The sequence below is a fragment of the Rousettus aegyptiacus genome, unplaced genomic scaffold (assembly GCF_014176215.1).
Source record: "Rousettus aegyptiacus isolate mRouAeg1 unplaced genomic scaffold, mRouAeg1.p scaffold_m13_p_17, whole genome shotgun sequence".
Classification (NCBI taxonomy): domain Eukaryota; kingdom Metazoa; phylum Chordata; class Mammalia; order Chiroptera; family Pteropodidae; genus Rousettus; species Rousettus aegyptiacus.
Window position 1 is genome coordinate 13,736,317 of NW_023416292.1, and position 23,727 is coordinate 13,760,043.

The window sequence follows — 23,727 nt, forward strand, 5'->3', positions numbered from 1 at the left end:
TTAAACTGAGACCTGAAGTGGGAGTGGAAATGAGCGTGATTCAGTTTGTGGGGGGCGGGCGAAGGGGAGGAAAGGTTAGAGAAATCCGCTTACAGGAAGTGGCACTGGAAGTCAGTTCAGGGTGGTAGAAAACGTCAAAACATACGCAAATAAACAAGACTATCTGAATACAGTTGACCTGGAACAACAGGTTTGAACTGCACAGGTCCCCTTGCATGTGATATTTTTTTCCAATAAATACTATAAATGTATTTTCCTGCTAACATTCTCTTTTCTCTAGCTTACTTTAATGTAAGAATGTTAGAATACATATAACACAAAAAAAATAACCTGTTAATTGACTGCTCATGTTATCTTTAAGGTTTTTGGTCAACAGTAGGCTATGAATAGTTAAGTTCGGGGAGAGTTAAAAGTTGTACGCAGATTTTCCACTGCGCCCCCTGCATTGTCGAAGGGTCAGGTGTATGCAAAAATGCTAACAGGATATTATCTTTAGGGAATGGGATTATGTATATCTTTAATTTTCTTGTTTCCATTTTTCTTTACTGTATTTTCTGAGCACTTTTTTTGTAATAAAAAAGTTACTTTAAAAAGTAATCATTAGAAGAAAGAGGGATATATGGGTGCCTTCACGCAGGCAACGCTGAGGTCGAGGTTGGGGTGTGCACGTGGGGCTGGAAGAGGTGGCGTGGCCTGGAACATTTCAGTCACTGCTAGTTATAGAGTAACTTCTCACAGCTACAGCATGGCAGTGCAGCGGGGCGTGGGAGAGGAGGCAGGGAAGTAGGCGAGAGGTCAGGTCAGGAGGGACCCGGTGCCATCAGGAAGAGTTTCAAGTCCATCCTGTCGTCAATGGGGAACGAAGTGATCAGCTCTGTTTTTAGGAACGCGCCCCTGGTGGCGGTGGGGAGGTATGTGGGACAGCTGCAGTCGTCAAGGTAAGCAATGTCAGGCGGGGCCAGGGGACGTTATTTTAACGCAGCACATTTCATGCAGTGGCCTGAGATTTATTCTCAGCTTTTCTCCAATTGGCGATTCTTACCTGGACACATCCATGTGGCTGAGTCGACTGATTAGAGTACTAGCTTCAGATGATTAATTTGGTCAGCCCGATGCCGAATAACTGTGCTCGTGAAATTCTTTACATTTCTGCCGTACAGGTTTCCGTGCACTGCAGACTCATTGTCCTTTTATGATGGTCTTCACCGCGGGCCGTGTGTGGACGTGAAGCGGAGGAGACCACCTGTCCTCGTCTACTTTAGTGAGTGATTAGGATGTGGTAACGTCTGCAGAGAATGATTGATTGACGTCCTCAGACACAAGTACCACTGAAATCTAACCTATCATTATTATTTGCTCTGATACCAACTTTTTTTGCAGGTTTTAATTTTGTCTGTTCATTTCAACCAAATCTGAGGTCTCCATGACTACAATAGAAGAACAGAAGGAAAAAAAAAAAATGCTTCTGTGTTGGAACATCCTAGATGGTATTGTTTACTGTAAAATGTGGATATTTTAAAGGATGCCCACATTTTAAAAAGGTGTCAATGCTGTTCGTATGGTGTTCCAAGCCAGGGACATTTTTATGTTCTAGCCGTGGGTGATATGCAAACACATTCGAAAGATGTATCAATAAGAACTCTAGAAACAGACTAACGAGACAGCTAGATTTCAAGGTAGAATTCAGATACGACGAGATACATTCGTTCATTTATTTACCTTCTTGGGTCGGGTCTGGGCTCTCTGCGACCTAAATACTAAGGTCAAGCGTGGCCGTGGATTGACGTCCACGTAGTTGTATGAGTTTACGTTCCGAACTCCTGAGTAAAAACTCAGAAAAGCCGTGGCATTTCATGGGTCCTTCACGGATGTATGGCTAGCCTCCCTAGCCTAACTAGGACATAACTGATGTCCGCATCCTTTTCCAAGAGGTAATGGGTGTGTTTGAGGCTTTGCAGTTGGGCTCGAAATACAGCTGCATGACCTTGGATAAGTCCCTTAACACCGCATACTTAGATTTCCTCACCTGTTAAATGTAAAAAAGAAAGCCCACCCAGCAGGGTTATTGTAGGGGAATAAATAAGATAACGTTTATAAAGTGCCTGGCATTAAATAAGCTCTTCGATTTAATTGTTGCCCTCACTGGTGCTATGATGCATACTGTTCAACTGCGCTTGAGAGCTAGCTATGCATGTAGCTAGCTACACAAGAGTTTTGATTTCTAAAAATAACGCAAATTAGAAGTGCGAAGGCAGTAGAAAGCAAAGGAGGAAAATGGGGGTTGACACTGGGAAGCCCAAGTTAGGGTTACCTGGTGATCAAGGAGCTGAGTTCCCAGGCCCCGTGCAGCATCTGGGGATCTTTGGAACCGAGCCAGCATCTGGGCCCAGCGTATTTCTGGCCGTCAGTGCAGAAGCCGAGCGCTCAGCAGACAGAGGTTAGGGCGATGCCAGGCTGCGGTCACACCGCTAAGCCGGACAGTCCCCCAGCTCAGGGTGGGGCCAATGCTGTCTGACCCCTGTCCCCCGAGTGAGTAGCTGTCTCAGTATTTGTCACTGAGATGTGTCCCCAGCCACTTCTCAGCCCTCCTTTTGTCCCTCCTGGGTCTTGTCCTAGTCAGGTGTTCTGCTTCCAGTCAGGTGCCCAGACTGTGTCCTATTTCGGTTCTCAGCCTAAGGAGAGCAAACCCCTGCAAAGGTAAAGTGTTTGCTAACAAGGTGGGACCCGTGTCATTTTGAAAAGGACTCTCAGAAACTGGAAGAATGACGTTTTAATGGCAGAATGATAGACAACAGGCTGACGTTTGGGGTCAGGGGTCTCTGTCTGGCATTTGTGATTGAACTACATCACGATACCGTGGCCATACTTTCTGCTCAGAAGGCCAATCCTCTCCAGAAATAGTATTTTTTACTCTTACCTGGAGGAACTAAATAATGAGGGGAGTGGCCTCGTGCAAGGGAGCGCCGGCTCATCACCTAGTCACTTCCAGCCTGGTGCACTGGGGGCTGACAGTGACTGCATTCGCACAGCGAGGACCTTGTCTGAGGCTTCCTCCACCTGCTCAGCTCGGGAATCCCACCGCACCTGTGGTGGCCTCAAAGGCGCCTTCGGTTTCCTGCTGCTCGTTCTGTGCTGAGCCAAGGCGCTGAGGTTAGGTGCCGGGGAAGGTGGGCAGAAAGGGGCGCTGTAACGTGGGAAATGCTGCACCCGGAGGTTTCTCGCCAGAGCCTTTGTTGGTTTCTGTGGCAATGAGGACATAATGTCACTGCCGCCCGCATTTTGGGATCCCTTTCTGGTTTGGGGGGCCCTGTGTTAGGCACTTTCCATGACATGCTGGACGCCCGTTGTTTGTTGCCCGTCCTGAGTCCCTCCTTGTCTTCCGGTGACGGCACCCTAATTTCCCCCTGGTGCGTGTAATCTTTGGGGATCTCTTTTACTTGCCTCCACTTCGCCCCGTGGGTGAGGGAGGAATTCCCTCCACAGGGTTATGGGGACGTCTGGGCACAGGACACGCGACACTGGACAGGTGGGATGGACGCAGGTTGTCAGTCACATCTACGCACAGGTTGGGGAGGAGGAAGCGGACACCACACGGAGCCACCGGGGTTGTGCTCGGGAACAGAGCAAACGAGCAGGGGCTGCGGGAGGCTGACTTTGTGGTGCCGGGAGGGCGGGGTGCCCCCTGGTTCCCATGCGAGGATGTGATTGGGTTGTGCGAATAATTCCACAGGCTGGCGGGGAACTGAGGCCAGCTACTCAGAGGGAAGCAGGGGTCGCGCTGGGTCTGTTTGGCGAGGAGTGTGGGCTTGCGTGCAGGAGCAGAGGAGTGGGGAGTTTGCGGGTTAGGCCCTCCCTGTTTTCCCCAGATGTCAAGCCACACATGACATTGGATCTTAACTTTAGGCCTGTCTCACACCGGTGAGTCACGACTCCGAGGGCGCCACCGAGAATGAGGATGCGTGTGTGATCTGTGCTGGACCAGTCAAGCTCCTCTGTCTTGGAGATGCGAAAGTTGAGTTGAATGAAACGAGGTGGGGAAAAAAATGAATGGAACTGATTAGCCCCGCAGGGCTGCCCTGAGGAAATGGTTCAGATCTGTCACCTGGAATCTCGGTGCCTCCCCGGCCCCTGCCTTTCCGGGGACCTGAGCATTCGCTTTTCTCTCTTGAGTTTTGGAGCTCTGCTGTTGGTTATGTTGTCCAGAGTTGGGTTCTGCTACATGCAACCAAGAGCTGGAGGCGTTTCACATTTATCTGACACAAGGACCCTAAGGGGTGGGTGATTTTTATTACCCCTATTTTACAGATGAGGAAACTGAGGCAAAGAGATGTTAAGGTTTCCTGAGTTCACAAAGCAAGTAAGGGATAGAGGTGACATTTGAAAAAAATAAGAATTATCTTGGACAACAGTTAGCCAATAGGTATCTCTTTCTTCAAGACATGGAACAGATAGCTTATCAGAACTTTAAATCCCAACCAGTCAGGGGAGCGCCTATGAAATAGGGTGCCACCCCCCCCACACACCCCCGGCTGTGCTCACCCAGTCTTTGGCTCTATGGAGTAGCTTGCCAAGAGTCAAGGACACTCAGTCCCTGGGTTGTAAAGGCGATTAGGTGTGAGAAGCCACACACACGCGGGGGCCATCGTTAGAGAAAGATCATTGTTTTCAAATGGCTTTGACGAGTCTGAGCCAAGCATGTTCTGGCCCAAGTGAGAAGGGGGTGTGTGTGCGCGTGTGTGTATGCGTGTGCGTGTGTGCGTACTTCACAGATCAGATTTTTGAGTCTTTTCCCTCCTTAAGTACTCATGCCTGGCCTTTAATGAGCAGAGAAGAGCTGAACTCTTAGGCGAAAGTGATGAGGCCCTAGGTTTTCCCACTAAGGAATAAGACTCATGAAATCGGGAAAGCGAGAGAGAGGTGGACGATGCCCTAGAAAGGATAAAAGTCCCTGCACATACATAAAAGCACATCCGCAGAAGCAGGAGGAAAATAGGGGCAAAGCTGAGCAGCCAAAACCAGAAAAGGAGGGAAGAGAAGAAGGTGTGCGGAAAACGGGAAAAGGCACTTCCCTTAGGTCCCTCTTTCTAGGGCAAAAAATATCAGGTCTCGCACAGGCGATTCTTTCCTTCCTCTGTCATTTGTCCGCTTAGGGTCACTGCGTGTCACCGAGCAGATGCCAGGAGCAGCAGTGTCTCCTTGGATGTTCGGAGGGCACTACCTCAGTCCTGTGGGCAGCGGGCACATGGTTTCCTGCGGACACGCGGCTCTGCAGTATGGGCCGGAGCCCTGAGCCCTGCTCCCCACTGGGCCCAAACTTTCTCCCCAGACGCTGCAGTCTATGGTTCAGAGCAGGGCCTGACGGCCTTGGTGCCGAAGGTGCAACCAGTCTCTGTCTGGAGCCAGCCTGGTGGTAGTAGAGACGGATTCGTGCTAAGACACGCAGAGCTAAAATTACCCTGCCCTTATTTCTGCAGCTGGAAGACACGTACTGTGAAAGTCATGGGTATTTTACTGTCAGGCCCCTGATGGCTTCAAACCCCTTGTCTGAGCCATTATTTCATCTGGGGTGGGAGCCCAGGCCCCGGGCTGCCAGCGGCTGCGAGCCTGGTCTGTCTCTCCTTCCCGCGTCTCCTTGAAGCTGTCTCGGAACCGTAGGGCCCAGCCAGGGTTTCCTTTCGACATTCCTCCGTCAGGTCACACGCGGAGGAAGCAGACCTTTCATGGCTGGTCACTCCGCTGATGAGCTCTTCTTCCCAAGGGTTGCTGCTGCTAAACTACTGGTTAAGAGTTTGGAGTTCGACTGCCTTGGCTGAATTCCAGCTGTACTGCTTACGAGCCACGTGACCTTGGCCTAACCTCTCTAAGCCTTAGTTGTACGATCATAAATGACAAGCTCACCTCATAGGTTGTTGGGATGGTCAAAAGAAACAATGTGCATGAAAAGCTAGCACTGAGGTGGCAAAGGGAAATTATTTAATACATGTTATTTATTGACGATGATGATGACTGGATAGTCGTCTTAGGTGCCTCCGCCCTTGGACTTCTCCTGGCCACGCATGAAGATCTTCTGGTCCCCAGTTTGGGGGTTATCAGGATGATTTTCCTGGTGGGGCAGGAAAAGGGATAAGGATGGCTTGAGAAATAGTAGAATCAAAATTCTTGATGCTTCTGGGCATGCTCTGCCCAGCTTCAGACTTGGATTCGGACTCGTAGGTTCAGAGCCAAGCTCAAGTGGCCAGTGTTCTTAGAAAGCTGGCTCAAGCCACAGTGGTTCCAGTGTTCTCAGTGGGCAGGAGGCCATGACCAGCTCTCGGCAAAGCAAAGCAAAAAAGTTTGCTTCGTCTCTCCCGCCTCCTCCCTTGAGGCCCCTTTTACAACAGTCATGTCCTCCAAGGACCACCCCCCCCCCCCGCCATGGGGTCCTCACGGTCTTTTCTTGTTCCTATTAATACCTGGTTTTAGAAAAAGGTCTGAAACAAATTCGCCCAGAGAGGCAAATGACTGACAGTTTAAAGTGTGACCTCTTCAGGGGAGTTTGGATTTTGATTTGAAACCATGTAGTCCTGCGTTAATTGTAAGAGTAGGGAAGGCATTCTGGGGGCATCCGGTCTCCCTGCTGAAATGGTTAATCCTCTCGCCCCGAGCTCAGCTCTAGCAGGCGCCATGCTCAGTTTCCGTGGAACAGGGAACCAACTTAGTCTTGGTTTAGAAGGTGTATTTCTGAAAAGTTTCTCAGTGAGACCGGGGCACTGAATCTCTCCGACTTGCTCCTGAAACTCGTCAGTTATAGGAGAAACTACTAAAGCAGGCAGCTGCTTCTCTCTGGCTGAGGCAGCGGGGGTGAGAGGCATTTGGGGGAACTCGAGTGTGTTGCAAGAATTGGGAGGGTCCTGCACACGCAGCCTTGTTTTAAAAGGAACTTCACCCTTCGCGTCCTTTTTCTTTATGTTATTTGCTTGTAAAGATGCAAGCATTTACTCTTACCTTAGAATTGATTCGGTCAGTATTACAGGGTCATTTCTAAGGCTTTCTACTTGATGTTTGCGCCCATCGATGCTGCATGTTTTAGGTAGAGTAGCCTTTACTTTGAGAGTGTGATACGCAGTGAGAATATACATATTGTCGTTTCACACAATACCCTTACTCTATGTAAAAAGTGTTGTTTGACCCATGAAATTGAGTTTATTGATTTCATAGGTCACTTGCAGTTAGGAGGCCAGGACTCTTGTTTGTCCCTGGCTCGCACATGCACAAATGGCACGTGTGGTGTGAGCGCCTTTGATGATGGTGCTGATAATGACTCTGTTGACCCTTGGGAAGCCTGGCTGGAGGTGCTTTTTGTAAATTCTTCACTCACCCATAGCATGAGGTCACCCTCTCTCCCAGCAATATCCCAAGGACATCTTGGGTCCAACACGGCCTTCCAGCAGTGGGGCAATGAGCATGGGTCTGGGATTCATACCCAGCAAGAGACACACACGTAATCCACACCATCAGCTCTTCTGTCATAATGGGAGTGACAGAGAATGGAAAGGATCCAGATTTTGTGGGGCGAATCCGGGTGAAGGGTTAGGGTATGGGGCTACGCCTGGTCCCACTTAGCACATGGGTCTAAGAGGCCTCTCACGCCCTTATCTGCTTTCCCAGGTTGGCACCCGTTGCTTCTGTGAGTGACCACCTCAGCTTCCACCCTGTGAGGGTCAGTAGGGTACCGATTCCAAGCAAAAGGAAGGCTGTGACAGGGCTCGCCTGGGAACGGGTTAACTGGGGACCGCGTGCGACACTGAGTACATGCTTCCTCGGCGATTAACTCGTCAGTAAATCCAGACATGCAGTCTCAAGAGGGAACCTCTCCAACACTTTATCCTGAACGCTTGTGTGCCCTGAAAAGTGATTCCTCTGCTATTTTATGCAAGCTGACAATCTGGTATTTTATACAAGCAGAGAAACACAGAAAACTGTTATATGGTTACTGGAGGAATCACTATTTTTCTGAGTCCTACTGGATCCAAAGCCACCTGGGCCCTGCGGATATTTGAGTTATAAACAATGCTACTTAGGCTCACATTTTAAGCTATAGTGAAATCTCAATTGTATAAATGTGAAGTCTTTATGTATTCTTCCTAGGAAGATGGCAAACTTCTCTAGGGCCGAGACTGTATCTCATTCTTCTTTATGTCTCCCGAAACACCCAGTGCCACATGCTCCACCATCTCCAGGTGTTTGATAAATATTTGTTAAACGAAGGTTACAACCTGTGCTTTAACTCCTACAATTTTTTATCTCAAACCAGCTTCTCTCAACACTCAGCCCACTCCATGTACCCATCCCTGACTTCCCAGACATTGTGCGCTGAGGGAATGCAAACAAAACATAATTAAGAAGGTAAATCTACTTTGGAAAAAAAAAAAATGCACACACATAAACAAATGTAGGCCAAAAGGCAAATCTAAATGATTTTTTCAGAATTATCTCTGGTTATTATCCGTGACCCTGGGCTGGCCCAGTTTTTACAGGTAATCAGATGATGGTGATATTGGTTCTGTATTTCCACCCTAGAACAGAGGAGAAAGGTGGGAGGATGCCGTGAGCTTGGATCAGGAGAAATAAAGTTATAAAAACCCTGGAGCTGCTTCGAGTTGAAGACACAAAAACAAAAGGGATAATGTTTTCCTTAGCTGAAGTCCATGCAAATTTACCGTTAGGCCGCCCCTCCGCAAGATTCCGTTTGCTCTCTCATCAAGGTCCAGGAGGGTGTGGGTGGTAGGTAGGGTCTGTGGATTGTGAGACCAGACCAGATATTCAGAATCTCCTCTGGAGAAGACACAACTCTCCTTGCCCCCAGGGATCAGTTCCGGTTTACAGCCTTTTCTACCACCCAAGAATCCCTCCCAAAAATTGAGGTTGTGGGAGAAAGTGCTCCTTGTCCTTCAGAGGGCAGGAGCAGGGAACTTGGAGAGGTCGAACCCTGGAGGGTAAGGAATCTTTGCAAAATTTAGGTCAGGGCTCTGACTTGGAGTGGCAAAGGCAGCCTGGACCGTTTGGAACCCCTTTATCTTGTCCAGCATTGCAGAGTGCATGGCACATAGTAGGGACTCAAAATGAATGCATGAATGGGTGAGTGAATGAATGAACTTGCTGGAAACGGAGTGTTCCTGCCCTTTTGTCATCAGCTTGCACATTTCAATGACCCATTGCACTTCCCTGTAAAGGGGGTGACTCCCTGGCCTGTGTACTTGCTGTTGGTGGACTGTGATTTAAGTATGTTAGGAAGGCACTTAGTTGGTATAAATCAAGGAACAAAAGTTTTTATCTCCCTCAAAATACTGAGTCATCTCCTGGCGACCCATGTTTTTGACCTGGTCTAAAATTCCCATCACTATTATCTCTGAAGGGACAGATAGCAAAGTTGAAAAATTGAATTTCTTTAGAAAATCATGGGAAAAATGTAACATTAATTTCCTTAGGAAGTCACAGATATTGTAAGAATTTTACGTGGGGTTGGACCTTTAGCCCTCTCCCGGCTTGGCTGGTTGAGCCCTTTGTTAACAGGTATGTGAAATATAAGGCAAATGCTTTAAAAGCAGAGAATCCAGCAGCGTCGGAGGAAAGGGTAGTTGGCAGGGATCTGAGCTCCGAGGCTGACTGGACCGTGGAGGGGAGACGGCTCTGCCTATTTAGATAGAGGGTCCTGTTTCTCAATTTCATCCAGATGTTGCTCCATCCCTAGATGAAATTCAAGATCCTTTGTAAGCAGCGTTCAGTTTTCCAGGCTACTGGATATGACGGCTGCATCTGAAGAGGAATCTTAAGGTCATCCCTGTCACTTAGGCTCCTCCCGGGAGCAGCAACTACCACTGAAGTCCGAGTTGCAGGAATCTCCTGTATGGTACGTGACAAAACGTTGCGTTTGTCCCAAAGGAAGATTGGATGTGAATATGGCCCAAGAGAAGTAATAACTCAAATCTGCCTTTTCTTCTGATTCTGACACCTTGCAGCCAGATGGAGTTTCCTAAAATGCTACTGTTATAATGTCAAAATTCTCCCTAAAGACACCCAAAGCTTGTCTATTGTCTGTCAACTAAAACTCCCATCGTTCCACTCTGTGCCAGGAAGGGGAAGAAGAGGCCTAAATGGCTTGGAGGACACATTTAACAGGTTTGCAAGAAAACAAGACAAACACATTGGGTAAATTTATATGACAAATTTTTATAATGATTCACAGTATACGTAATTTATGTCATAAAATGAGGAAGCTTGGAAAGACTATTTGACTGGGCTCAGGAAACTTGAATGTGAATAGCAGTTTTGTTACGTCACTCACAACAAATCCTTAGGTACTTTACTTTTCTTCCGGCGTCTCAATTTCCTCAAAGGTAACTTAGTCCACTGGATGGTTGTGGTGATCAGATTAGATGATGGCGAAAGAGTCCTTTCAAATACTAAATTTTAAATTCAGAGCACTTTCAAATACAAAATTTCATCGGTTAATGAAAATTTGAGATGGAATTAATTTTTAAGCAATGCTTAAAAAAAAATCTTTTTTTTTTTTTTTTGGTACTTAGCAAAATGAGCACTCTAATGACAAGTGTGCAGTCTTGCTAAGACGCCTATGACTTCCAGCAAAGATGCCTATGACTTTCACGAAGGAGATGGAAATTAGGCGGTGGAAGGTCCATCCCGTGAGGACTGGCACTCCCTTTCTCCTGAAACAGAAGCCAGGGAGGTCTATGCTCTGGTTACATTTTAGGGGAGGGATGCTAAGGGGTCGGAGATGGGTGCGCTCATTAGGATATACAGGAATGGAGCAACCCCGTCGGCTGTAGAGTGTGTGGAGGGGTTCTCGGGGAGTCAGGTTAGGGTGAGTGGGTACACCACTTTCATTCCATTTTCCAGGGCAAATGGCTTCAGCTGCTGCCCAGAAGCAGCCGGGTCATCAAAGCCTTTGAGAGTAGCTTTGAAAATGTGTCAGCCAATAGCCAGGCAGGACCCGCCTCACAGCCCTGGGGACCCCGCCTCCCCTAGCTGGAGCAGAGAATTGGGAAGGAGCAGATGGAGGCCTTTCTCCCCTCTGCTGCCTCTCAGGCACATTGTTCTGCACTCGGGACTCAGAAGCTGAGGCCAGGGCAGACTCCTCTGTGGGGTGCGAGAGGCCGGATCTTATCCGGGGCAGGCATCCTGTCGGGTTTGCTCTCTTATTAAATTTGCCTCCGAGTCTTCTCATGTGTCATTAGTCAGGCAGCTGAACCGCACCGGCACTGCTCGAGCACATTCATTACAGCCCCCGGGGACCCCTTTCTGCAGCTCCCAGACCTTTTGGCTCCTGGAATAGAGACATCCGTCCTGCCAGGAAGGCTGCAAGCCTGCAGCGCGTTGCAGGCCACTCCGGGGACTTCCCCTGCGTCCCCGCTGCAATCCCCAGGGTTCTGCGCGTCCCCTCGGATTCCTCAGGCCCCTGCAGCTACTTGGCGGCGCTGCCGCACAGGGAGAAGCGCCTCCACCAGGGATCGGCATGGAAGTTTCTGAGGACACAGCCATATGGCGCATTGTCTCTCCCGTTTTGTAAAATATATTCGTTTTCCCTGTGGCCAGCGCCTGTCCCCTGAGTCCGAGCGGTGGGAAGATTCTCAGGCCTGTTTCCCTTGCTGCACCATCCCCAGGGCCTCCAACCAGGGCATCCAAGCTAGTCTGGCTCTGTGGGAGACGGGATGAGAAGTCCGCCTCCTCCCCCCACTCCGTCCCTTGCCACACACACTGTGAAAAAACTCCTCCTTTGATTTCTAAATACAGAGCCTTGCCTAGAATTACCCCTTCAGCCGGCGCATCTCCTTCCATATCTTTAATGTGTGATGGAATAAATAAAGTGGACGAGGGTCCGTCTCTATTGTGCCGGGAACAGCCTCCGGGCCAGGGGATGGAGCCAGGGGATGGAGCCAGGGGATGGAGCGCAGGGGGAGGAAAGGACAGCAGGAGGAGAGGCTGCTTTTAATGTGAAAAGATGAATCCAGATGTGCAAATCATCACTCCCTGGATGCAATACCCTGTCTTCTGCAGTAAATTCTATGCTTTTGAAATAAGGGTTGTTTGAGGGTCAAACAAAATATGACAAGCAGCTGGGATGACTCTACCCACTTTTTATTCGGGACCGGTGAAATTTTAAACAGGAGTTTGCTCAGTAGGAAATTCACGCTCACCAAGATAATGATGCTGATTTTTTCACCCACAAAAAGGGACAGTCTAGAGGAAATGTGTATGTAGCTTTAATCTTAGGGAGGAAATAATTATGCATCAGGGAGGGATGTTTATTCCAGGACTTTAGGGGATTACTTTTGGGCTTTCCAGAGAGAAGGAATTATTTTTCTTCAAGGAAATTTCAAGTAGGAGGTAATAATAAATAAATAACTTTATTGCCTGTTTCTATGTGGCAGACATTACTGTACGTGTACAGGCGTCAGCTCATCTCTGATCCCTATTTTGTGGATGTGAAAACTAAAGCACAGCAAGGTTAAATCACTTGCCTAAAGTCACGTAGCTTTTAAGTGGCGGAGCTGGGATTCAAACAAGCAGTCTGGTTCTGGAGCCTGCCCTCTTAGCTTTTATGATGGACACAATAAACCAAAAAAAAATAGAAATAAAAAAGAACCAAAAAAGAAACAAATCATACCGCGACCAGATGATGCCAGCTCCTCATTCAAACGCTATCAAATCTACTAGTTTGTAGATTTTGCCTCACTGATTTCTTCTTTCTCTCTGATTTTATACTATTCTTCATTCTGTTGTCCAGGAGCCCCTGTGCCAGAGGGTAGCAGGAGACAGGGAAGAGAGGGGAGCGAACTCAAATTCAGTCGCTTTCAGTCATCATCAGCTGCTCTATTAAATGCCAGTCAGGGAAAACAATCAACTGTGTGCGCCATCCTTCCCAACATTACCTCTAATTCCCTGAATTAGAGCCGTTAACACATTCAAGATTTGAAAACTTCGCTAGTTCTCATGAACTTACTTTTCTTCTACTTCAGTTTGAACCATTTTAATAAGCACTCATCTGGCACTTGGCAGTGAAGAGTCATGGCCCACTGCAATATTTTCTCAGTTATAAGATTCCATCAATTACAAGATTGTATTAAAAACAGCTTTATTTTTTGAGGGGCATCGAAGGAGGGCATGGTCACCTTACCGCATTATGGGTACGTGCTGATCGTACGACATCTTGGCTATAGAAATGTCAAAATGTGAGGGAAAAAAGGTGTTTTCAAATTAATTGACTATCGTATTTTATTTCTTTTTCAACAAGGAGTAAGCCTTGTCGAGGTAGCATTTTCGTAAGGGCTCTTCTTATGTGGTCTGCCCTCCCTGGGTATCAGAATTTTGATTACAGTTGTCAGCTGGATTTCAGCTTGGATCAGATATCTATTTTTAACAATAGCTGAAGGGTTTTTTTTTTTTTTTTTTTTTTCAAGACAAGAGAAGGATTACTTAAGAATACCGGAACTGACTCCAGGAAGGGGATCTGAGCTTCTTTCTTGTTAGGAAGAGGCTGGCTTCAGGGACGGCCCTGCCCGCGCCGCGCCCCCTCCTCCACAACCCCCCCACCTCCCCGCCCCAATGGACTAAAAATTGAGTGGAGATTCTTACCTAAGGCACAAGGGTTGGAAAAGTCAGAGAGCCGGGCCAGGGTTGAGATCACCATGAAAACTAGAGGGATTTAAACTCGAGAAACGAATTCAGACCTCCTAAGGGTTGAGGTTAAAACAGAGACTAAGGGTTTCAAACATTAACAGCTGGAAACCAAGAGGGGCCCAGCCAGTCATTGTGGAGAAAGGCTTTGGGATGTCTGTGACTTGACCTTCATGAACAGCCGATGGATTCTGACGGAGGGGCAGAGGCAGAGTAGGGAGAATGCAATGAAAGAAACCAAAGGTGTTTTGTTTGTCGGGAGTATCTCTACCACTGGTGTCCTTAGCACAGTTTCTGGTCCATAGGAGGCGCTGAATCAATATAACTTGATTAAATTAATACGTAACTCATCTCTTTAGTAGAAGGTTCATTTGTTCATTCACCCTGTCAACATGTTTCATATCGAGCGCTCTCTATGGGTGTTGATGCTCATAAGTGGACGTAGGTGCACGATTTTATGGGCGTTTTGAAATTCCACGTCTACTGGACACAGGATGTGTATACACCATCTACTGAACATTTATGTCTAGCGCGTGCATGTGTACATCAAACGGTGGTGTGTTCTGCTCACTACTTCCAGTCCGTCATGTCTGAGGACTGTGTGTGGTTGAGGAGATGGCCCTTCCTGTTTAGGCAGGAACTCCGCTGTTCTTTCATTTGCTTCTCTATTGTCTATTTCCCGGTTCAGAGTCTGCCATCTCCGTCTGAGTCATCACCAACATGGACTCCTCCATGGTGTTCGACCCTTCCTTCCCAAAGGCTCCTGGGACGTTTCTTTCCCCTGGTTGTCCTACTCTCGGACTCTGATCATCTTTGGTTGGCTCCTCTTTCTCAACTCCTCGTTTAAATGTAGTCACTTCTCAAGGACCTGCCCTTAGCCCCTCTCTCGTTATCCTTGGGTGATTCCATACACGCCTGCCACCTCCCATCGTCAAGGAGGCAGCTCCCAGATTTCCGTTTCTTTGCTAAGATCCAACACTGTATTTCCATCTCCTCATCTTCTTCCCTGTGACATCAACAGAATTCGGCCAATCTCAAACCAAAAACACTACAGTTTTTCTTTTACCAGCCTCCGCCTATTCTACCTCCTAGGTCCTCTAGCCTGTAAAGCCAGTTTTCAAAGGTGAGGTTATAGAGTGATTCTCTACGTCTTTCCATCCTTCCCACGCTCTGAACATCGAACCAAGTTTTGCTGACTCAGCCTTTCCAAATACTGTACTCTGTTCTTCTCAAGTTTGTTGCCTTATTTTAGCTCTTATCCTCTCTCACCTTGAGATTTACAGTAACCTTGATTCTTTTTCCTCCAATCTCTCTTCATTCAGTACCTTCTCAAAACACAGTTCTGATAATGAAATGATTTGACCAACATTCCTTTATTTAAAATTTTTTGCCATCCGATCACCGCGTACCCCTTAAATTATCTCCTCCACTGTCGCCTCCCGTCACTGTTTACGGTCTGCTCCCATCTCTCTAGAAAGAACACTCACTGTTCCCCAAATATACCACACACCGCGTCACTCTGTGCCTTCGCCGAGGCTGTTTCTCAACCTTGAATTCTCCCCTCCCCTAAACTCCGCTTGTCGAAATCCACAGGTAACCTTCAGTGTGCAGGTCAGCTGAGCCTCCCCGGAAACGGCTTTTCTGATTTCACAGGTGGACTGACTCTCCCCTCCCCGCAGCGTTTCTGGGGCACTGTTTGCCTTCTTAGCTCCCTTATTCATGCATTAGAGTCACTTATTTAATCTCTTTGTCCTCCTCTGGATCACCTGAGACATGACAAAGATGTCTTAGTCATCTCAGCATCTCCCACAGCACTCAGTGGACGCCGACGATTGTTTGCTGAATTGACCTGATTTTGTTGAATTGGTGCACATGTTCTACGCAGCAGCGACATGGTGATTATGAGCAGTCTACAGGGCCAGTGTCCTAAGCATAGCAGTCATCCCCCGAGGGGCCATCTGGGTCCGTGGTTGTCAGGACCTCAGGAGACCGGCCTGAAGGAAGAGAACCCGCTCGCAGCTGGGCAGGACAATTCCCTAGAAATCTGTCGCAGTCTGGTTCTTCGTCCCTCTGCATCCTGTCCTCTCCCTCCCGAGAGGGCCCTTATTTGAGATCTCTTTTCCGTCATTAACTGCGCTTGTTGAGTGTTCCCCAGCTGTGGCTTCCTTTGGTCTTTTCCAGCTTCTACTGTTTGTTTATTTCTCTGTCAGCCTCTTTCCCCGGCTGCGGTTGTAAATAGAGCTGATGACTGTCAGCTTCGGGGCCTGTGCAGTGAACCCGTTGCGTGTGAGTGGCAGGGCGAGGAGACTCTGGAATCAGAGGCGAAGGGCGACCCCTCGCTCTCTCGGAAGCTGCTCCAGGCACCAGCCCGACCTGTCCAGAAGGGTTTGCCCCCGCTGACCGTCCACATGGAACTTTACAGACAGAAGCGTCACATGGCACACTCTCTCCATCCCCTCCCGGGGCTGCCCTCTTGCTTGTGTTGTTGCTGCCCACCCCCCCCCCCCGCCCCGATTTCATGTTGGGCAGATGGCAGAGAGGGCACTCAGGCTTTTGCCTGCAGCGTAGAGTGACGAATAACACTAAACATTTTGTGCATTATACTCGTTCATGCCTATTTTTTTTTTTCTCCTGTTTGAGAAAGTTGGAGCTGTGCTCGATCTAAATTAGCTAGCCGTTCCAAATTCCTATGGCCTTGCCTGCTGGTTGTGGAAGGAGAGAGAGATAACCTTGAAGGCAGGCCAGAGTATGTGGCTTTGTCCTTCACTCAAACCACCTCACAAAGCAGATGCTTCCGGCCTGTTCTGCTTTTGAGCCAAAGCGGGGCATCCTTCCTCCTCATGCCAGTACCTGCTTCACCTCCTTCCCCCAGCGCAACCCTGAGGATCTCCTCCCGCCCCCACCCCCGCCCTCTGCACCCCCTGTGCGCTCTGCCTCTCCTTGAATCCTCCAGAGTGGCCGGGCCCTCCGAGGCAGCCGGGACAGCCACACAGGCAGTGCCATCCTGCGGAAGTCTGCGGTCCTCCCCCGAACTCTGCCTGGCAGTGCGCATCATCTGCCAGGGTGCCCCCTCCCCTCCCTCCGTCTCCCCACCCCCTCCCCTGCCACTCACTCTTTCCCTGTTCTGGAGATGCAGAGCCTGAGAAGAGAGGTGCCAGAGGGAGCAGCAAATCGCAGCTGCTCTGCTCGGGGCTCGAGGTGAGGTGGCTGCTCCTCCGCCAGCCTCTCTCATGTACCGGGAGGTGGCTGACTCTGTCACTCAGGACTTCACTGAGCCATGCCCGGCTGGGCCCTGTGCCAGCCACACCTTCCCAGCTGAACTGCCCACCACCAGACAGGTAAGAGAGAGCAGCTCCTTCCTGCGGGGCCCGAGGGGGTCCCTGAACTGACTTGTCCAGAGCCTCGATTCCTGCTGGGAGGTACAGGGCACCTCAGGGCATGTCCTGCTGTCCCGATCCCCTTTTGTTGTCTGACAGAGCTCCTCAGAGCTGGTTGAGCCTGTCGCCCTTGCCAAGAATGGACATGTCCGTTCTTCAGTGGGCACCATTTAGTGGGCGCCAAGCCGCCCACATCCTGTTTTGTTCTCCCTCTTCCTTGATCCTACCTCCCCAGGTTCCCCTGGAACCTGCTTTCTGGTCCAAAGGGATGCCGTTTCTTCCTCTGGATGCTTTCAGCGCTTCTGAACACACCGGAGGCTGGTCTCTAGACGATGACACTGTCTCTTTTAGTTTCATTCAGATCTTTTTTCTGCTGTTGTCTTAAGCGAGTCGCCTGCACAGCAGTTGGGGTTCGCACAGCGTCTGTTTTGTTTCCAGCCAGCGTGGAAGTCTCTGGCGTACGGGCGACACATTCCCATGCAGAAGGATTCACAGCCACAGTGAGCTGGAGGGAGAATAAAACACCCTGCAGGTCACCGATTTCCGTCTTCCCCCAGCCTTCTCGGGGTAGAATTGTCAGATAAAATTGTAATATGTTCAAAGCGTGCAACGTGATGATTCGGTGTACGTATCCATTGTGAAGGGACTTCTGCCATCGAATTAATTAACAGGTCCATCAGCAGGTCACCAATTCTTATTTTTTAAAATTTTTTTCCAAATTTTTATAATTTATTATATCATGCAAGTCTGATATAAGATCATAGTTAAAATTTTGTTAGTTTCGGGTATATAACATTATGATTTCATATATGTGTATATTACAAAATGATCGCCACAATAAGTCTAATTAACATCCATCACGACACAGAGTTAACATTTTTTAGGGGGTGGGGCAGGTCACCAATTTCTAAGCAGTGAGTTAAAGGCACAGTTGCTGCTTAGGGGAGGTGACGAGTCCCTGGCATCAGCTAAACGAGTCCTTCTCAGAGCCATCTAGGTAGAGACTTTGAGGGGTGTAGAGGAAAAGGGCAGCTTTTCTCTTTCTGCATTAGATCCACTTAGTATGGCCCATCGCTGGACTACATCCTGAGGATCTGGCTTTCGGGTCCTCGTAGATCCTCAGAGATCCCGATTTTGAGGTGCTTTTAATCTAATGACCTAAGAAGGAAAGCCTACCCTATTCTGCCCCTTGGGTTATTTTTGGGCAATTTGCTCCTGCAGATTTGGAAAACCTCATGGTTTCTTGGACAATGGGGAGGTGCTGGCAAGGGGAGGAGGGAGATAACTGTACCACAGAGCAGACAGGTGCAGGGGGAAAGTTCAAAGCTCTAACCATGCAACGTGGTATTAGGCGGATGATGGCCGTTATGCGTATTTCGGGAGTGATAGCTCCATGAGCACTCAGTCAATACTGTAAACTGGTTTTTATTAACCGTTCGCTGTCTGCTCCATCCTTAGAGTGGGTTTGTTTCCCGGAAGAAGGTCAACAGGAGTTGGGGGCGGCAGGAGGGCGGGGAAGGGGGGTGAGGATTAGATCGCGTAGCGTGTGCCCTGTGGCCCTGGAAAGTGTAAGCAGCTCCCGGGAACTAAAACAAAACAAAACAATTTCGCACGGTGCCTAACATGAAAACTTCCTCGTAGTCTTTTTCCCAGGTGAATGAAACTGGCTAAGGAAGCCAAGGCCTTTCTCCCAGGGGTCAGTGAACTCTGACCCGAAGAACAGGGTTCATTAGCCACAATAGCCATTTCGCACATGCCAGGTACTCCCAGGGGACTGAGCAAGACCCAGCATATTTCCGTTAATAAAACCTCCAGCTATGGGTCTCAGGGATGGGTTAGCAGCAGCAGTAACAGCTGAATATGCTTAGGTGTTGAGTAGTGTGGAAAAGCCCCAGGTGGTCCCGGGTTCCAGTCTCCTTTGGGCCATTAATTGAATAACTCTGGGCCCATCACTCAGGACTACTGAACAATTTTGGCTTTGTAATCTATAAAATGTGCACGATAAGTGCCCAGCTTACCTGCAAAGATTTTTATGAGGCGTAATGATAGCTCCCAGTTACCTAGAAGCGCCAGGCAACCTTGCTAGGCATTCTCCCTATGTTATGCTCTTTAATCCTCCCAACTCCTGAGAACAAACTGAGGCCCAAAGAGGTTGAGAAACCTGATCAAGTTCAGCTAAAGAAGTGAAAGCATTTTTAGGTTGTGACTATGCCATACAAATGCCGGTTCCGTTGTGTATAATGACTTCATGGCTTAGAATTTTTTTCGTGCCGATCTTATCCCAGGCTCTCTGTTTTGTGCTTTCTTATTTCTACTTTGTCCAAACACCTATATCTCCAAAGACGCCGGAATGCTCCTCACTTCCCCTCTGTGTCTTGGGGATTAGGATATTTTTCACCGTTGAAGAAGCATCGGCATTCTCATCAGGACCTTTATCAGTGTGCTGTGTATGGAATTACCAGAAGGCTTTTGAATTCTTCAATAAAAGGTCCTAGAAAGGAGACGGGTCTCTGAAAAGCCGAATGGCTTAAGGAAGATTCCAACAAGGGCCTTATCTCTCAAGGAAAAGTGTCAGAATTTGCTCAGCATCTTTGTGCATCAGAGTGCACCCACACAGCTCTGGTCCCTCCTCCCACCCCCGGTGCAGGCATTAAGCATTAACGTGAACCCGGCAGAGCCCAAAGGCAAGGCGTCTCGTTTCCCAGAGGGCTCTGTGAGGTAGGAGCAGATCCCAAGGGGACAGCTGGTCCCTGGAGGCCGAGTCTCCACTCCACAGTTTCCTGCTGCTGTTGCTGCAGCCGGGCCAGTCCCTGGGTCCGATGGCTGTGGAGTTTCCTGTTCTCATGACTCTAGGTGACTGGATAGAATGGGGCTGGGAGGGAGGACGTCAAAGCCATTGGCTGGAGTCATTAAAAATGGAGGATTAGAAAAAGCTTATTTTACATTCAGAGGAGCGGGAGCGTGCTGAGGCTGCTTTCTGTCCACAGCTGTGGACCCTGACGGCAAACGGTAAAGCTTTTGTTACCGCCTAGCAAGGGGCAGAGAGGGATAACCAGCGCCTGGCACTGCGTGACGGGAGGAGAGAGCCCATTCCCACTGCGGCAGTGCCTCGCACTTACGCCTCGGCCCCAGGGCCTTGAAAACTGGGTCCCCCTGCTTCTCTGTCTCTGCCCTGTTGCCTCCGCCTCTGCGGCCTCTGTCCCCATCTCCATTGGGTGCCGGGCCTCTGCCTTCTGCGACTCTGATGCTATCAATGTGACTTCATGTTCTCATAAGGCTGAGTACCTTACGATCCATGTGGGCTTATACATCTCATTGAGTTCTCACAGTAATACAGAAAGTCGGCATCGCCTAAGTCATTCTGATTTTAGAGATAAGGAAGCAAGGTCTTAAACCAACATAACCTAGCCACGTCAGGGCAGAACTTGAACCCTTGTCACCCGACCATGGATGCTATGCCATCTCTTTGACTCCACACTGCCTTTTCTGGCCAGCATCCTGCACCAAATGTGGTCTCGCTCACCTGAACATGACTGGTTCAGTTAAGTTCAGCAAACATTTACTGAGCACCTTCTTGGGGCCAGGTACTATGCTAGGTGTTGGTGTTGGAGATGGAGAGATGAAAAATATGTCCTTTACTTACGTAATGCAATGTACCCATGTTTGGCACATAGGATATACTTAAATGTTAGTTGAATAATGAATGAATAAATGAATAGATACGCTTTCCTGCCCTCGATGGACTCAGAGTCTGATTAGGAAAAGAGAGTTGCAGATGGCTAACCATGCCAGGTGTAGCGGTAGAGAAGTGTGTGCGGAACCTGGGTGTGCAGGGGAGGCTGCCTGGAGGAAGCGGTCCTGAAAGGCTCAAAGGGTGACTGGGCATGGAGAAAGGCAGAAACGGGGCCCAGAGACATGGAGCCCATGTCATGTGTGCAAGATTGTGAACAACGTGGAGTTGTTGGAGCAGGATGCACACACCAGGGAGAGTGGAGGAAGACTCTCACGGTAGACAGGATCCAGGTCTTGGGGAATTTATGTCTCGGGATTTTTAACTAAAGCTTGAACTTCTTCCTTGGGCTTGGAGGGGCTGATAACCTCTGAGAGAGAGAACGTAGTCGCATTTGTGGTTTAAACGGGTGATTCTGGCTACAGAACGGAGGTAGGCTGGGTCACAGAGACCAAAGACCATAAGGACGTAAACCAGAGACCGTGGTTCAGTGGTAGGATCGAGGATGGAGAGGAAAAGACGAATGTGGAAGCCATGAAGGAAACTTAATCAGTAACATTGGTAATTGGTTGACTATAGGAGATGAGAGAAAAGGAGTCATCTCTCAGCACTTCCCTCTTTCTCCTGGCTTGAGTTTTTCAGTGGATGGTGATGGCAGAAACTGAGACCGGGAATTCCAGGGCAAGCCAAGACTAGTGTGTATGTGTGGCGGGGGTGGGGCGGGGTGGGGGAATGAAGTGGGTCAGGGAAAGAGGGGGATGCGACGCACTCGATTTTTAGATATATTTGCATTTGTTGCACCTATAGGGTATCCGAGGGGTCTGTTCGGGCCACCCATGAGCTATAAGAATCTATACAATTGGGAGAGGGGCCAGAATTAGAGGAAAATACCAGCACTTATGGGGTGGGCAGGGGAGAAGTGGCCGGTGAAGCAGACAGAGGGGAAGGGCAGGTGGGAGAGTGTGAGGCCGAGGGGGTCAAGCGAGCAGAGATGCCGGAGTGAGTGGTCACCGGGGCAAACGCAACAGAGAGGTCCCTGAGGACAGGGCCAACGCGGCTCTGGACCTCACAACATGGAGGGCGCCCTGTCAGGGGCGTGGGACGGACGGAAGCCAAGTTGTGAAGGATCGAGGAGGGGCTAGGAAGTGGGGAAAGAGAAGATTCTTTCCGGTGACTTTGCTGGCATAGGGAGGAATGGAGAAGAGAATCTTTTTTTGAAAAATTGAGCTTCATTTGTGTTATTCTACATGGGAGAAAGAAAGAATAAAGACAGAGGAGAGGGCAGGTAAGGCAGGGTAAGTAGGGAAGGATGGGCCATGGCCCCCCGGGGAAGGAGTCACCTTGAGAAGACGCATCTGAGAGTGGCGGGAAGGAAGTAGAGATGGGTGTAAACGTGGAATGATGGGAAGGGAGTTGAGATATTCCGTACCTGAGACCTCGATGATCTTGAGGAAAGAGGAGATCAGGCTGTGGGTGTGGGGAGGACTGTGTGTGTCGCACGCGCCCTTTGCTTTCTCTGTACTCTGGCTTCCCGCCCGTCACCTGCCTTCACAGAAACCATCTGGCCACTGGGCAGCTAATTTGTAAAAACTGAGTTCACTGTTGAAGGCGGAGGTTACAATCGAAATGGAGAGGTTCGGGGGGTAAGCAAAAAGGACATCGTTTGTATCCTCATCCAGCTTGACTTATGGTCCTGGATTCTGGATGCACGGACCGGCTTCTCAGCATTCGGAAGAAAGGATTTAGTTGGATTCTGCCCCCAGGAGCTCTGGGCTTGAGTCCTGGCTGTGCCTAGAAAAAATATGACCTTGGGGGAAATTATTAGTTTAGTTCCTGCAGGTGGTATCCAGGAATCATACCTGCTCTAAACGTCTATGAACTTTAGCACTTTCTCTCTTGGAGACAAATAATAAGTTTTTTTTCCTGAAAATTGATTTAGACATGGGGAAGAAAACTGACAGCAGAATATAACGGATTTCGTCTTCCATGGGATCGCCCGCTTCTTCTGTATTCCAGGTTCTTTGCACTAATAGTTTAGACTTCGTGTGATCATTCTCCTGAAGCCCATGTTGTCACTGGTCACACTGTTTAAAAGAATTTTATGCATAACTTCAAATATACACAAGAGCCCTTATGTACTATAGCCCACTTCGACGCCCCAAACTTCCCACCTTAGGTGACTTTAAAGCAATTCCCAAATAGCATATCACTTCAACTCTGAGTATATCAGAGTGTATCTCTAAATATATGGATGCTTAAGAAAAAAAATAACCTCGATATCAACTTCACCCCAGTATCGATGTCTAATCCTTGCTCAAATTTCCCCAATTGTCTCATAATATTTTTTTATGGTTTTAAATTTGAATCAGGATCCCAAGGAAATATCATATCTTGTATTTGGTTGATGTGTTTCTTAAGATTTTTTTTAACACTCATGACTGTAGTTGGAGAGACGGTCCTGTAATCCTATCGTGTCTACAGATTTTATGTCGTTTCCCCCAGTTTTGTATAATTTAATTTTAAGAGACCTAAGGGACAGTTGCAGTGTAGACACTAAAGCCTCCTATATTTAAAAATCCCTCTAGAACACATTTAGAAGTATAAAGACAGTGAATAAAGGGAAGAGGATAGAAAGAAGAAAAACCTCCAGCGAGTGGTAAGGGGACAAATGAGGCCTCAGGAGGGAGAAAAGAAAAATGAAAAAGGTAACGGAGATTACGCAACCTTCCCATCCACCAAGAAGCTTGAAAATCCTTACGTGTTTCATACATTTTTGTATCACCGTGGTTAGCAAGTGGTAAAGATGAGTCTTTGAATAATAACGTTTGATTTATTTAATGCATTTTCCCAAATGCATTAGCAATGAGCTGAGCAGACATCCTCCAAGTAATCCTCTAGGCAAAGCAGAGAAATAGCAAGAATTCTAATTCCCATTTTACAGATGAC

The 23,727-nt window shown here is 48.4% G+C and overlaps 1 protein-coding gene across 3 annotated transcripts in view; it reads left to right on the forward strand.

Moving 5' to 3' along the window:
* Nucleotides 1-1,243: 1,243 nt before the first annotated feature.
* RGS8 (regulator of G protein signaling 8) overlaps nucleotides 1,244-23,727 on the forward strand; it is a 53,239-nt gene continuing 30,755 nt past the window's right edge. The window contains exon 1 of one of the 3 annotated variants that reach the window (XM_016145561.2): nucleotides 1,244-1,261. Coding sequence is in view for 1 of the 3 variants with exons in the window: in XM_016145559.2 (XP_016001045.2) it covers nucleotides 16,905-17,012 (108 nt within the window). In the remaining 2 variants the exon portion in view is untranslated. Of the gene's footprint in view, nucleotides 1,262-16,830; nucleotides 17,013-23,727 lie in introns of those variants that run through there. The other 2 variants (XM_016145559.2, XM_016145560.2) reach the window with 2 other exon arrangements.